Source organism: Protopterus annectens, chromosome 3.part1, assembly GCF_019279795.1.
Source record: "Protopterus annectens isolate FY-2018-M chromosome 3.part1, PAN1.0, whole genome shotgun sequence".
Lineage (NCBI taxonomy): Eukaryota > Metazoa > Chordata > Ceratodontiformes > Protopteridae > Protopterus > Protopterus annectens.
The window spans coordinates 76,897,089-76,914,505 of NC_056732.1; the positions used below are offsets into that span (position 1 = coordinate 76,897,089).

Genomic DNA, 17,417 nt, shown 5'->3' on the forward strand with positions numbered 1-17,417 from the left:
TTTTAATATGATAATTGGGCAGTTGGTTTGGGGATTGATGGCTTTGAGAGTTAGCTAATGCACAAATGGATTCAGTGAAGAATTTATTGAAATAAGTGGCAACACTGAGTGAGGTATCTGTTATGGCTGGAGGGGTTGAAGCTGATTTTCCAGGAAGAAGAATGTTAATGGGTGATCGGAATATTTTGGGGTTATTTTGATATTTTGTTTGTATCTTATGTAGTAGTTGATTTTGTCTATTTTGACACATTTCTTAGACTTGTTATGGTATTCAAGATATGCTTGCTTGTTTTCTGGGATTCAGTTTTGTGCCAGTGACCCCAGGCTTTATCTCTCGATTTCAGCTGAGATCTGGTCTCTTTGACTCTGATTTTTCTGGGAGGGGCTTGGGAGTTTAAGATACCTAAAAAGGTAGAGTTGAAGTGCTGAACAGCTTTGTTAAGGTTAAAATTCTTGAGAGGAGTCCAGTTGCATCCTTTTAGTGCATTAATAAAGTTAGATGGATTGAAGCTTTTCTTGTTCCGTATCACTTGGTAGCTGGTGGGCTTTTCCTGATTTGTTCGATGTCTTATTGCAAATGTAGATAAGTAGTTGCTCATACTGTCAGGGAGGCATCCAGATTGACAGATAAGTGTAAGTGTGTTTGTGAGAATCCAGTGAAGTATTGACTGTCTTGGAGGATTTGTTAATTCTTGTGGGAGAATAGATGAGCTGAGTAAACCCATGGAGGTTGCTGAAATTGGTGGGACAACTGGAGTTACATGTTGACCAGTCAATGTTGAAGTCCCCCAAGATGATGGTTTCTAGCAGGAGGAACTTGGAGGCCCAGTCAAGTAGGGTCTCCAGGATGGGTATGTTGTTACTGGGTGGTATGTAGCAGCCGATAATATTGACACTTTTTCTGGGGTTAATTTTTAGTTTTGCAAATATAGTTTCTGCATTGCCTAAGGCAGGTGTGTGTAAATTCAAGTTTTCTACAGTTAGTTGTTTTTTAAATAGTAAAGCCACATCTCTTCCTTTTTTGATGTGCAATCATTATGTGGTATGTTATATCCTGGTGCTAAAATTTCATTATTGAAGATGTGATGTTTCAGCCAGGTTTCAGTTAATAATACAAAGTCAGGAGAATATAATGAAAGATAAGCATGGAGGTCATGGATTTTTTTGCTAATGCTTCTGACATTCATATTTAGAATAAGCAGGTCATTAGCTTTTCTTGGAAGTTAGAATGTATTATGACATAGATTGCGATTAGGAAGGTAGAGAATGTTATCAGATGGGCAGGGATTAGGATGTATGTCTCCATTGAGAGATAGTCTGGCTGCAATGTCCAGTTTAGTTCTTATGAGGTTAGTTATGTACTTGTCATATTTTATGGCTAGTTTATTGTGTCACAAAAGGAAATACTGCCAGTCCAGCTATCTGGAATTTTGTAAATAATTGGATGGCATTTATGAATATTAATATGATTGATACAGAAATGTAACAAAAGGAGCTACTGCCAGCCCAGCTATCTGGAATTTTGTAAATGGTTATGTGTCATTTGTGAATAGCGATATGATTCATATGACTGTTTTACAAATGCATTAAAACTGTATGTCATATTGTATACACGTGTGCTGAAGAGATATTTTTATACACTATTGTAATTGTTTAGATGTATGTATTTTAACAGGAGATTAACTTGTAAAACTTAAGAATAGTTGAGATTGAAGTAGTTTATTGCTGGGCCATAAACAAGAGATTTTATCTTTCAATTTCAGTCAACAGGAGACAGACAGGATGTCTACACTAGGGGACTCTCTATGTTGCCTTGAAAGAGAGATAATTACTAGGTGGGAGATGTACAAGTGTTTTATTGTTTTATAACTTCCAAGATCTGCAAACATCTACAGTCTGTGTTATCACAGATAGATGCTAAATGCTACAGCTGCATCAGTGGGGGTTGTTTGTGAGCCTGGGAACTTAAATCAGGTGACAAGTGATGTCATACTGCAATTATCCCAGCAGTAATATTTGATATTAATTTAAGAACTCTCATTTAAGAACTGTGCATTTTGTATTTTGTCTTTGATCTAATAATATCAGCTGGAAACATCCACTCACCACATCTGCACTTGCCTTGTTGTACATCAGTTAACTAGGGTACAGTAAGTTCTTTTAGATATAGTTAGGAATATAGTAAAGATTGGTTTAGATGTTTTCTGTGTTTATTTGAGACTGTCCTGCAATGTTGTTTTAAATATTTCCTGTGACTTTGAACTCTAAAGTTACTGTGGTGATTTACTGAGTATTTTCTTGTTCTTTTATTATTTATTATTAAATATATTTAAACTTATCTTTGTGGCTGATATTTGTGAGATGTATTTAAGCTCTGAGAGTACATGCATATCTATTTGGTGACATTGTAAAGGCCACTCATAATAGCCTGGCTCTTGGTCAAACTATCATTTGGATTAATAGTAACATTACACAGTAAGAATGGACACCCTTTGCTAAGGGCCTTAAAGTAGCTGATAAGCAGTGGCTGAGGGTGGTGGAAACTAGCTTGTAGTCTGGGCAGAAGGGGGCATAGCTAATAAACCTGTGCCAGCCTTTCCCAAGTGTGTGTGTGTGTGTGTGTGTGTGTGTGTGTGTGTGTGTGTGTGTGTGTGTGTGTGTGTGTGTGTGTGTGTGTGTGTGTGTGTGTGTGTGTGTGTGTGTGTGTGTGTAAATCAAACCTCCTCAAAGTCTGTGTGTGTGTGTGTGTGTGTGTGTGTGTGTGTGTGTGTGTGTGTGTGTGTGTGTGTGTGTGAACTACTTGGGCAGAGACATGAATCACTGGTTGGACAGAGAGGGTGCTGGAGGTCTTGGTTTGGCCACTCAGCTGAGATCTCAACCCTATAGCTGTGCCACTGGGGAGTCTTACTGGGGATCTGGAGAAAGAGGGAGAAACCAACCCTAGACTGACTGTGGTCTATATGTTCTCTTAAGGGAAATCGCACTTTACTGTGCGTGTACTTGTCAACCTCCCAGGGTGTACATTCCCCCACTGTTGGCAGTGATGAGGATTGAGGCACTTTGATTACTGGGTCAGTGCAGGGGCATCACATATTGGTATGGTGGGAGGGTAAGAAAAGTTTAAGGGTATGAGGATAGATGTTTATGTGTGAGATAGATGGGGAGAAAGAGGGGATGAGCTGTGTAAATTTTGTGTTGTGAGTGGTAGAGGTGGCATGATGGGGTAGGTGCGCTGGGTGGAGTGTTGTGATAAGAAGTAAAGTGTGCAAGTAATACAAGAATTGTTAGTAGTATTGATTGTGTGGAAATATTTAAGTAAGGCATGTTAAGTGATGAAGTAGATATTGCTGATGTTTGAGCAATAATTAATCTTGTTTGGGCTGTGGTAGGGGTGTAGTATTAGCTAATACTGGTTGTAACAGTTGAGGTTGATAGTATGGCTACTGGTTTTGTTAGTGTTATTTTTCCTTTCAAGGAGGAAGGGTTAGAGTGATTGTGAGAAGAGCTATCATGGGGGTGGAGTAATGATGTTGTGATACTACTGTAGTGTGGTTGGATGAAGTTGTAATAGAGGAGTGCCTTATAGAGCATAAATGGCAGGAAAGAGGGGGTGGGTGGGAATGGTGGTAGGGTATGGGAGCAGAGAGTGGCCGAGTGCAGTGAGAGCAAATGGGGCAGGTTAGACCTCAAATGGTGTTGTGAGGGGAAGAAGAAAAACAATCTATAGTCCAGCTAGAGGAGGAGCAAAGGGAAGTATTGGCAGATGGGTGCTTTCAGAATTATGGCACAGTGGAGCTGCGCTAGATTAATTATGTATACAAGAATAAGCAGTAGTTGCTAGAGGTGATATACTGGGCAGAGAGAGCAGAGTTAAGGGGAAAGCACGTTCTGGTGATGTGCGTTTGCCTGATGTCACAGGAGTTAATGCAACAGTTATATTAAAGGAAATACAAAAACATACATGCATTCTGATATATGGTTTCAAGTCCCAACCATTCCAATTCTGACACTAACTTATCTAATATTACCTTCTCCATTATTTTTCCACAAAATGAAAGTAGACTTAAGGGTCTATATGACTCTGGGTTCATTCTATCCCCCTTTCCCTTAAAGACAGGTTTAATAAGGGCATGTCTCCAATCTTGAAGACTCTCTCCATATTTATATGACCTAGTAAATAATATATAAAGTGATTTCAACTGTGCCAAATCTTAAATTTATGTCAGCATTAGGAATTCTGACAGAAAAATTTACATAAGTATACATCAAGGTGTATACATTTAGTACACTACAGGAAGTATATATTCCTAAGCGGTCTATTTCATATTTCATTAGCACCAGATGTGTATCTTTGAGGTGTTGCACAACAAAAAGGGAACTTTTCCATGTCATAATTGCTCATGTTGCTCCAGTATCAATCAAAGTACAGAATTTATACATCCTATTAGTGGTAAGAAATATGTCTTTCAATGCACTGCTACCTGTAACACTTCCTCCATTATATATCTGGCTACCTGTCAAAAATGTGTAGGCTTCTATGTTGGAAAATCTGTGAGAAGGCTACATGACAGAATTATAGAACATAAGTCAGATATACATAGGAGAGTTCTTACTAACTCTCTGGCCCAACATATTCAAGAAAATGATGATACATATCAGTTTTGTTTTAGAGTTATATATATTATATATCAGAATGTGAGACGTTGCGGTATAGTGAACAGAGTGGACACAAAGGTGTATGAATGGATTGTCCGCTTGGAGGCAGACAAATATCCAGGTTTAAATAAACAAATTACATTGAAGCCGATTCTGCAAGCCAAATATCAAAGAATAAAATAAGCCTGCAAGAAGGTTATAATGCATATTTATGCTTGTTACATATTTAACTATATATACATATATACTTTTAGACATCTGTGGTTTTAAAACTTAATTGTTGATTTTAATTGATTGTTCTTTAATAGGTTGACTGTGTCATGTGATGGATTTTTTTGTATTTTAAAAATACTGGGTTTAATACACTTGTTTGTAAGTCACTGAAGAAGGATATTTTATCCGAAAGCTTTGTTTTTTTATTAAAGCACTTGACATTGTGGAGTTTTGCTTGTTTTTACTGATTGAACTATCATATTGACAACACACCCCTAAGAGATGACTCAGTAGTCATGGACTTGGGGACACAGATAGATGGTAATCTAGCCTTTGACCATCATGCTTCTACAGTGGTGAGGAAATTTTTCTATGTTGTGCCACTAATGAGCAAAGGTATGCCATTCAGGTCCACGGTTGTCATTGTTCCACTGTATTCTGCATTTATCAGACCTGTCATTGAGTACAATGCCCACTTTAGTATGTACCTAACCAGGCATATCCAACAACTGGAACATCCACAGAGGTTTCTCACTAAAAGAATACAGTGCACAAGTAACATGTCATATGCAGACTGCCTCAAGGCCCTATTCCTGTATCCTGTCTCCTACAGACTGTTGAGTGGAGATCTATGCCTTGCATACAAGGCATTGTCAGACCCCACTCTGATGGATCTCCTGCATACCCGCAAAACAAACAGCACCAGTTTTACCCATTTTAATAACTTAAACCTTGCCTGTGATATAAATAGGGCATGCTGGAGAGACAGGCATGTATCCCAGAGACTACCCCTTCTCTGGAACAGGATCCACATACATGTGAAGCAGAGTTCCTCCCTAGCTCAATGTAAGTGTAATTGGGACAATTGGATGAGGAACAAGAAATTCATCCCTGGTTTGCCACCTAAGTCTTTAATGGACACAGGCAGCCTGCAAAATGTTCATCTCCCAGGTTCCTGCTTGTAAATGTTTCATCTCTCAAGCCCCTACTAGTAAATGATTCATCTCCCAAGCTCCTGCTTACACTTATCAAGGGTACCAGAACATGTCGGAGATTTGGGATGCATAGCTAGGTTTAAAAAGGCTCTTGTGGTCATTAGCCTAGCAAACACCTATGAACCTATGAATTGGGAAAGGGATACATTAACAGAATAGGTTATCACTCCATTGACTGTCAGGTGGTCTGTAATGCCCCAAATATCATTTATACTGTTTGTGCAGGTCACCCTGGGCAGTTTTGACAACTCCCATTTATGGTACACCTCTGACCTCTACCTACCATTTTCTCGGGGCAATTTACCACAAGCACATCTAGTGAGGGATGGAGTATATGCATTTGAACCTTGGGTCATGACTCCCATGAGAAACCCACACAACCTCACAGAACAAGGTTACAATACTGCACTCACTCAGACTAGAAATATCAGAGAGAGTGCTTTTGTCTTCCTCAGTGACTAGATATATTTTGAGGTGCCCTGCAGTATGACCCCATCACTTCTGCCAGTCTGTGCCATATTACTCCAAATCCCACTCAGGAAACAGTTTCAGCAGGGCAAAGAAGGACAAGGGGCACCGTTTTCACCACCACAGGCAGGGACAGCTGACACAGATGAGGAATCAGATGATTAATCTGCAGGTGGAGATGATCATGACAGACAGAGGCATGCAGAATATGCTATGTCATTGGTTGTTAGGCAGTAGACAGAATGCACACTTACCACTTAATTAAACAACAAAAGGAGCTAACCACATAGAAACAGTAAGAGTGGCACATGCAAATTTATCATATTTTATTTACCCATATATTGGCTGGCTAATGTGAGCATTAGATGTAGGCAACCCCAGACAACAATGTTATCTGGAGCATTAACAGAGGTGAGTGATGAACCTGTAATGAAGAGAAGAATGCTTATCTTCACATTGTGTACTGTATTTCAAGTAAAAACAAACTATTGATCAACTTTACAGGAATGTCAGCAGCAACCTGAGTGAGTAATATATGCAACACAGACAAACCAAACCAACTATGAAGCTATTAAATGTATAAAATGAATTTCCATTACATATATGTACAACTTATGTATCAAGCCAAAGCAGACCCATGTCAAACAAAACCAAAGGGTGTAGGGCAATGTCACCATCATCCATTTAGTTAGATGATCAAATAGCCTTATAAAACCTCAGAAGTACAAAAGGAAAGGCAACATACTCAATATGTAAATAAGGGAGTTGCAATCCAACGCTATCAAGAAAAAAAGGGTCAGCCGGCTCATTACTGTGCATCACATATAAGTAGCCCATGTCAGACACCCTGTTGGGTAATCACAGCATCATCTGCACAAGGGACTGAGCAAGCAGTGAATTGTAAATAATAATACTGTAGTACTACTCCTACTCCTACTACTAACATTACTACTACTACTACATGTATGAGCAATACAACTGCTAACAGTGTCAAACTTATGCATTCTAAGCCAAAGTGAAATTCATTACACATCTTGATGAAAACAGACATTTCACTAAGCAGGCATTATCTGTCCACTTTGTGTATCAGGCACAGGCAATCCTAAAATCACAAAGAATTGTGGAAAGGGCAGGGCACAGTCATTATCAGTTGCACCAGGTGGATGGGTGGGGTTACGGAAGGACAAGCATGATACAAAAAGTGTGTGTGTGTGTGTGTGTGTGTGTGTGTGTGTGTGTGTGTGTGTGTGTGTGTGTGTGTGTGTGTGTGTGTGTGTGTGTGAGAAATAAGGGGTCAGCTCAAGTATGCCATGATGTGCGTGTGAGAAATGAGGTCAGATGAAGTATGCACTGACATGGACAATAAATGCAGATGTAAACAAGTCATAGGTTCATAGGTGTTTACTAGGATAATGACCACAAGGGCCTTTTTAAGCCTAGCTATGCATCCTAAATCTCTGACAAGTTCAGATACCCCTGATAAGTATAATCACGGGCCTCAGAGATGAACCATTTACAGATTATCTATGTCCATTAGAGAAATAAGTGTCAAACCATGGATGAATTTCTGGTTTCCCATCTAATTGTCCAAGTTGCACTTGAATTGGGTTAGGGAGGATGGTGAGCCTGTTCCATAGATGGGCAGTCTCTGGGATACATACCTATCTCTCCAGCAGATCCTATTTATATCACAGGCAAGGTTTAAGTCTTTAGAATGGGTAATTTTGGAGCTGTTTGTTTTATGGATATGCAGGAGGTCCATCAGAGTGGGGCCTGACAATGCCCTGTATGCGAGGCATAGATCTCCCCTCAAAAGCCAGTTAGAAACATAATACAGGGATAGGGCCTTGAGGCAGTCTGCATAGGACATATTACTTACACTCTGTATTCTTTTAGTGAGGAGCCTCTGTGATGTATAGCAGCATAACCTTCTATTAATATGATGTTCAAAGTGATAGTTCTGTTTCTGTGGCAGGCCCTTGTGCATTGCACCACATACTGATTTGGGATTTATATATATATATATATATATATATATATATATATATATATATATATATATATATATATATTATTTATTTTATTTCTCAAATCCTACCCTTCCCAACATGCATTTTGTTGCCACATCTGGTACTGTTGTTTCCACTATCAGTATTTGCCTGGGAATTATGATCAATGGTGCTTCTTATTTTTCTTAACTGTTCCACCAGTTCCACAATTTTATGCATGTCATTTCTCATTACCCTTGTATCGTTACTTCAATATTTATTTCAATACATATAAAGGCATGGGAATTTGAACACTTATGTTACCTGCATGTCTGGTCACACATCACGACTGATTCATATGGAACGTTTACTACCTCTGTTTTATGTCCCAATAAACCTGACAATGTTACTGAATCTCCTTCTTGTCCATGATCTGCACTGAATGCAATGTCTTGCTGTATCAGTTTTTCTTGTCTATTGGTAGAATACTTCTCTGTCATGGATTTTCAAGGACATCCCACAGTTTGACTTCAAGGTTAACGCTGTCCCTCTAAATCTCTTGTAAAAATGGATCACCTTTGAAGAAAGATAGTGAATTTTACTTTAGTAAATAATTACATTAATTAGAGGTGTATACGCCTTTCAAATTTGAAAATGTATATTGATTTACACTCCCAACATCTCAAATTATAATACAAACATTTTAAAAGGTATCCCTGATTATCCATAATGATTTCTGGATTTGTTCCTCATTCTGATAAGGTTTGTCCCTGATTCACTTCAGAGCAGTGACTGTTATTTATTTGTTGGTCTCCCCCTGCTTTTATGTATTCCAGGTTGTGCTCTTTGCACTCACCTGTTTACTGATGGTCATCTTGTGTTTATATTGTGCGCTTGAGCCTTGCTGCACCTTAGCGCAGGCATTGCTTGATATGTAGGGTTGCTTGGAGTCTTGCATATTCAGTTAGCAATGCTGCTCATTGTGCAAAGCTGACCAATCATTTTAGCTTCAGAGTGACTTATATGTGCTGTTAATAAATCCCTGAGGCATTCTTTCTTATTGCTGCTGGTGTGCTCTGAGATCAGACTGGATGAATACAGTGGGCATATTTAAATGAGTATAAACTTATAAATGTGGGTTTATTAAGCTCCAACATATGACATTTAACAATCAGAAGATTCTAGTTTACGTACCTATAAAAAAAATAAGAAAAGTGCTACAATGCACACATTTATTTACACAGAATGTTATTCCATTAAACCTCTTAATTTAGGCCTACAGTGTCATGGTAAAATAAATAAATGATTTTTCTATAACTCTGTTTTCATGTGTTTGTTTTTCTTCTCAGAAATTTGATGATACCTTCTAGTTACCCTGCTGAACAGAGGTGTGGTAAAATTACAGTTTGTATCTACAGAGCTGAAGGACTGTCTATGGTTGAGAACAAGCTGATCTCCAATATGAAGAAAGTATTCACCAAGGATACAAAAGATCTCATAAACCCTGCTGTTGTCATTTCCTACGCTGACCAGAAGGTAACAAAGGAAGACTGTACAGTGCTTTGCTAAAGTGTCTGCCTTTTAACTGTGACTTTTACACAGTGTTATGTGGTTTAATATCTCCCTGCAGCAGGTGTAATTTATAAACCCTGCAATTGTGGTCTACTGTTCTAAACATAGACATGAGAGCATTTGGTGGTGTAGACGTGAGAGCATCGGGTGGTGTTTGTATAATGCAATTTCCAAATAAATGTATCCCTTACTTTGCATGCTCATGAAGGACACCTGGCATGTTACTTCCTCTGCAGAGAGCTGGTGATAGCAGTATACAGAACTTTACCAAGAAATGTAGAAATGCTGCATGCAAAGCAGAATTTATTCTTAGAGGTATTGCAGAATGGTAATGATACTTGTTTTAGCTTGTCTGAAGGACTGCAGGGACCATTGGATGTTTCTTCATGTATATAATTCTTGTAATTCTGCCTTGGAGAGGGCAGGCAGTAGCATAATACATTAAACCCAAACAGGACTATGTAATCCCCAGAACAGGTGGCTGCCCTTTGTTCACCTGAGATCAATTTATGGAATTGTTCAGTGTTTTTCCACAGCCACTGACTTGCCAACACCTCTTATGCTAAGATGGATGTGTTCATGTTTATACTAAGCAGAGAAAAAACAGGAAGCACTAAACAATGGTGAAACAAGTGCTAATAGCACCCCACTTATCCACCCTCTCATATGGACTAGCATACCTCAGTTGTAAAATGAAAGACAAAACACTGCAGCACTAGTACAAGAACTCCATTAATCTAAAGAACTGCCATACAGAACTCCACCACCTCCTGTTATCGAACAAGATAAGAGCTTTTGTTCTAAAAAATAACAGGACTTCAGAATAATACATTTAAAAACAGACCTTATTTACATAGTATCTTCTTAACATGTGACCTGTCTAATAGCATCTGATTGAGTAAAAACTTAATTTAAAACATTTAAATAAACAAAATAATTGACATAAAATACACAGTACATTGTAGTACTCCACATGCTAACATTCAAGAGGCTAGGACGGCAGGGGTGGTCCCAGCTGTGTGTAAGTATCACTCCACTACCTGTTTAATAATTGCCAGCTCATGTATACTATGGATAGGTATGGCTAAATATTCCTCTTATGTCCCTCATAGTGGCAAGTGAGTGGGTCACGAACCAGGAGGCCCATGGATGTCGCCTGGAGAGGTTGCGATGCGAGGCAGGTTAGTAATACTCTTGCATGTACTGTCATAGGAAATAAATCTAAAAGTATTAGTAAGTTAATTGCCAGTATAAAACCTGTATTGTTTAAGGCAAGTACTGCATACACCAGGGAATATGGCAGGAAGAGTCTCATATAGTTTGTATGTAAATAAAAGCATAATAGCCTGACAATAAAGGTCTAACTGCTGGACTGCATGTGTTTACTCTGGTATCATATGGTAATGTAGATTTGCAATCACTTAATAGTACTGTTGTATTAAGCACTGTTACCCACACTGTGCAACATAAATAAAATGTGTAGAAATGTCTGTATATGACTGGTGTAATCCCCAGAGGTCATTTAGTACAACTGAGAGACACATAGACAGAAAACAGTGAAAAGACAGACAACAAAATCCGAATAGCACACGCAACTGAGATGTGAGCTGTTGCATTTTTAGCACACACAGCCATGGTTCGAATCCTGGAAGTGGTTGTAGTCTGCATACAGAATCATACCCCACAACTGTACAGATATGTCCAGAATAACCAGTAAATTGGCCCATATCTGCTGCCTGTCACTCTGTCCCCCTGGGAAATCAGTGAGATGATCCCAGACGTACAGGCAGCAAACAAGAAATACAACTGATTGTCACACATCTATAAGAACAAACCTGTCACTCTAGCAACTCCCCAAACTGTTATGAGAGTAATAAGCCAAGTATGTCCTATCTACACCCCCATGTTGACAAGCTGTGACCAGAGTGTGTACAGTAACAGAGTGAGATGTATGTGCATAATTCTAATGTGAAATCTGGTACTTTGTGTGGCAACATTCAGGTAGTGCTAACAAACATTGCTCCCACAGGTACGTCAGATATGAACACTGTGCTGAGAAATAAAAGCCTGATACCCTGTACTGGTACTGTTTACTCTGGTATTGTATGGCATTGTGAGTGTTGCAGTTGCTCTGAATAATAAGGTATCACTGATCACTGTCACCCACACTGTGCTACATAATATAACTGTGTAGGAAAGCCTGTATAAGAGTGTGGTAAGTCACTAAATGTTGAAGAGGGCAATAGTCTAGAGATGTCCCGGTTCACCTGCATGTGGTCAAGGCATGGCCAGAGTCTGTGCAGAAAGAGATGGACAGCTATGTGCACAACATCAACCTGGAATCTGGGAGTATGTGTAGAAACATTTGGTGTTAACAAACAATTCCTCCACAGGTATGCCAGGTAAGAGGTGTATACTGCAGGTAAAACCAGTCCATGTATATAGCTGTCGTCAGCCATATCACTGTCCAAACTAAGGCAATAGAATAGTGTAGTAATACTTGTAAGGTACAGATAACAGCACTGACTAGGAAAGTAATGTGAACTATAGGAATATACTAGTTGTTAATTGACATCTCCCCCCCCACCATATCTCCAACAATACACTAAATACCCACCTCAACTGGTATGTGATGACTCCACTGTAATGTTGTGACATATGTCCTATTGTTTGATAACTATATACATCTCAAGTAAAAAACCACACCTTCCTTGCTAGAGGCTTCAGTCCACCAGGAAAACTGAAATTAAATGTAAAACACTTGTAGTCCAAAAAGTGGCAGGTAGTTCCAGTGTAACAAAACTCTTCTTTATTCAACCACAGATGTATAAGTGCTTTCACAGATAACTTCTGCTTCTTCAGATACAAATGCATGCTGTCTACTTTGTAACTTATATACCTTGAACCAACTAAATCATGTTTACACATTGAAGGACTGAATGTTTTTACTTAATGAAGGATGTTTCGTTAAGATGATTGTGACTTAATTAGTTGGTTCAAGATATATAAGTTACACAGTAGACAGCATGCATTTGTATCTGAAGAAGCAGAAGTTATCTGTGAAAGCGCTTATATGTCTGTGGTTGAATAAAGAAGAGTTTTTTACACTGGAACTACCTGCCATTATCTGGACTACAAGTGTTTTGAAATTATATAAATCTGTTTCTATGAATGTGCTATGTTGAAATACTCCAACATTGGTGGCATGGTGCCATCAATGTACTTGCATGCTGTTGTTATTACCACTGTGGTCCCATATATGCATGTGGTCCATTTGCTATGCAACTGTTCCATATCTGGTGGGAATGGGAATATCTATGCATGCTGTTATACCTAATCCTGGAATGTGTTGACAATTACTAACCCACATATGTTGATAAACCATAAACACCATAGCACGTATGCAAATGCGGGTCCCAGCGGATCTACCTGTCCTACCTTAGCTGGCCGTGGCACTGTGCACCAGCATGCCTGGGGCCAAACCCAGGACCTCCTCATCCATTGGTCCTGCATCACCTTCGGTGGAACCACCTCAGTGGATGGGGCTCGCCCCCCCCGGGAGTGGATGCAGACAGGAACCTGTCACCCATCGCCAGGTCCTAGTTGTGGTGCGTAGCGAGCTCAATCAGCAGTTTGGAGATCTGCTACGCCAGCTTGAGGGCCGCATGTCATGACTAGAGGATCGGCCTGACTCTCTGACTCAGCCCCAGCATATCCACCTTTGGGGCTGTGAAGGTGCAGTGGTGACTGCCCATGGGTGGGGACCTCAGTCCCACTGCTTCCACTAGGGAGCTCATGGGCTTCCAATTTCCTAACACCCCTCCCCATCAAGGTGTTTATCCCCCACATGTGTCATATACCGCTGCTATATGCATCTTGTTTGTCTTGTCTGTTAACCTACCCAACCTACCTCCCCAAATATACCTACTATCCCTCCCCAACATCCCAATTTCACCTGAAAAAAAAGGGCAATCTGTTCCCAAAAAATAATATCGCCCCATACATAGCTGTCCATTTTGCACACGTGCTCACAGGACACATGTTATCTGGTCTAATTGGCATCACACCATATTATTGTTGTCTTCACCCCTCTCTCAGGGGTTTGAGTGTCCAAATCTACATCCAAATTCAGTGTATATGCACAGCTGTTGCTGTAGAAGAAATGGGCAGCTATGGACCTTCCCTACACTCTCCTGCACATCCCTAGCTATATTCCCTGCTGTCTTTCCCTCTTTGTGCCCCATTTTCACCCCGTTCCTGTCAACCCTTTTTTCTTTTCTTTTAAAGAAATTAGTATGGGGGTAAGTGGGAGTAAGCACTTTTAAGCAGTAGTAAACGGGTTTAAGCCTGTTTGTGTGGTGGTAAGCAATGCCTACACAGGTTAAGCAATTTAGAAGCTAACTGAGTATAAGAAACTGTAATCGGAAGTTAGCATTGCTTAACTCTGTGCAAACCCGCGCAGTCCCGCTTATAACTGCTTAAACATGCCTTAATCACTCTTTATCCAACGGCCCTTGTTCTGCCCAGCAACAAAATAAACAGCCTTTGCAAGGCTCAAACCTAGGATGCTACACACCATAGCCAAAGTGATTTACCACTAATCCATTTCAAATATATGTAACCCTGATGTTTTCAGAAACATATCATCCAGCCCAGTCATTCAAGGAAATGTATTTGAACATGTAGATGTGTGTGTGTGTGTGTGTGTGTGTGTGTGTGTGTGTGTGTGTGTGTGTGTGTGTGTGTGTATGTATATATATTAATATCTAACTAGATATAACATATCTATATATATGTATATATATATATATATATATATATATATATATATATACACACACACACACACACACATATATATATATATATACACACACACACACACACACACACACACACACACATATATATATATATATATATATATGAAAACATATATACATATATATGCATACATCTGTAGATATATATCTCTACATCCATATGTCTATATATATATATATATATATATATATATATATATATATATATATATATATATATATATATATATATATACATATATATATAGCAATAAATATATGTAAGCATAAATATATATCTATATAGGTATATGCAGAAATATATCGATAAATATAAAAGAGAACATAACAAAAACATATATGTCCACATGCACCGTTAAACGGGGTGAGGGGGCCCAAACAACATACGTCTTTACGATTAGGTATCCCCCCCCCCCCACAGTCAAACACGTCTGCCCTGCAATACACTGCCAACTGTTGCAACCCCGATACCCAGGACCTCACACGAAATGGGCACAAGATGTTAACAGTACTCCAGCCCACCTGTATGATGTCAGGCTGGTATCAGTGACATATCATGCGGTATAGTCTGGCTACCATAGGGAATGTACAATGTGAAAGCAATCAACATTCCTAAGATACATATACACAGACACATATATGCTGATACATATATATGCATATATACATATATATAGATATATATATATATGTAACTACACATACACACACAGAGATATGTATAGCAAGATACATATGTAGAAGGTGCACACAATACAGAAGAGCCACTATGCCTACAGTTGCCACCTTACCAAATGGACACTGTATGAGCCACCCATACAAATGACAGTTGTTGCCTGCAACATATACCCACAGAGAGGTCAAAGGATATAACACCACACACAGGTTTGCATGCATAGCAAAACTTTTTTTGTGTACTATTACAGTTGTATATGCCATGTCATATAGCTGTTTAGACTCTGACATACATATAAACAGAGTAATGCAACTGTGAAACAGTGATATTAATACAGTAGTCTGGAAAGGTTTACATATGTTGCTCTGCAGGCCGAGGCCTTCAAGTAGTACAATAATAAAGACAGACTGGGCCACAGGATACCAGTCAATAAACAGTAAGTAATGCAGATGTATAGTCCAGCAGCCTCTATCTACACTCTGTACACGATCCCTAGCGGGTAAAGACCTCAGTTGACACAATGGGATGCATCCATTACATAACAATGCATAACTGACACCATCACAATCACACTGACAAACAGAACAGTCTGTATGTCAGGAAGCAGTAGGCCTGCATTTACCCAAGTTGAATTGTACGGTAATGTACCTCCAGATACCTTAAGGCATCTTAACCCTAATACCCCCACATGTTGTAACAGCCTAGGTTAGTTATGGTGCATCCCCCCCATAGACTGAATAATACAGGGCCATATATCACTGTTACATACACTGGCCTCTGGAGTGCATAAGGGCACACATTTATTGTGTAGATGAAGCCCACACATATATGGACACAACCCCACAATATGTGTGGGGGCCACAACAGCAGTGGACTGATGGCAGGAATAGCAGCATGACATACTCACAGCCCACTACATAACAACCTCTGACAGCACATGATATGTACAAAGCCTGGCATGTAGGTGGAGGACAGAGGCTGTAACACAGGCCCATATGTGAAATACTGTTGTCATATACTAAGCAAGTCGCTGGTGTTACAGGATAGTCTGCAACATATCCATAGTCAGGAATATGAAGTTAGAAACAGAAATGGATGTAGCCATGTACTGATAGCACTCAACAGACACACTGCCAGTGATATATCTGACACAAGACCTGTGTGGTGGACAGACAAAACATAATAGGCACACCTCTGGCCATCAAGTGGATAGGCCCACAGTTGAGAGCTATGCAGACAGACTGCATTCCAAGGTAAACTAGTATGTACACACATACCCTGTAACATCGGTGCTATACAATGCTTCCAACAACACTAGCCACACTCTGTCTGTAGTTCTGGAACCTCCTACAAATATGTAGCTGGCCTGAGTGTGCAGGTTCTCTTGTAAGATGTATTGCTACCTGCTCTCTGTAACACTGCTGCCCACACACAGGAAGGATGTCCACCATACAGGAAAGGTAAAGGGACCATGCCCACATGATGTAGGGATTTATAGTAGTTGGTTGTCATGACAGTGGTAATTGGAAATACTACACAGCATGCTGTATGCAGGTAGCAAGTGGAGGACACTGACTGGTGCAGAGGCCATCACCTGATCATGTGCATCACCTACAAAATCCATGCTGCAATCTATTCAAAGCAGCTCAGTCCATTTACTGGAGAGAGACAGAGAGAGAGACAGAGAGAGAGAGAGAGAGAGAGAGAGAGAAAGAGAGTGCGTGAAAGGCACAAACAAATAAACAAAATAAAAAACATCCAGCAAAATATCCAGAAGAGACATCATTCACACAACAGGTATGTGAAGTATATATGCATGTAAATGACTGTAGTACTTGGTCCATAATAATGGGATAGATGATGTGGAATGATTTATATGTTCCATCAGGTGTTGTTGTAATGATGTTCAGCTGAACAACTGCTAAGGACAATAGAGTCTGTCCCTGTGGATAGTGGGCCATAGCAATCAACTGTGCAGAGCAGCACTGACAGATAAGATGTAAGCCATCATAGTGTGTGTTGTGTA

At 39.6% G+C, this 17,417-nt stretch overlaps 1 protein-coding gene across 1 annotated transcript in view; it reads left to right on the plus strand.

Moving 5' to 3' along the window:
• LOC122797634 (otoferlin-like) overlaps window positions 1–17,417 on the plus strand; it is a 1,687,021-nt gene that overhangs the window by 243,532 nt on the left and 1,426,072 nt on the right. The window contains exon 6 of the mRNA XM_044066178.1: window positions 9,670–9,856. Within this exon, the coding sequence (XP_043922113.1) occupies window positions 9,670–9,856 (187 nt within the window). The remainder of the gene's footprint in view (window positions 1–9,669; window positions 9,857–17,417) is intronic.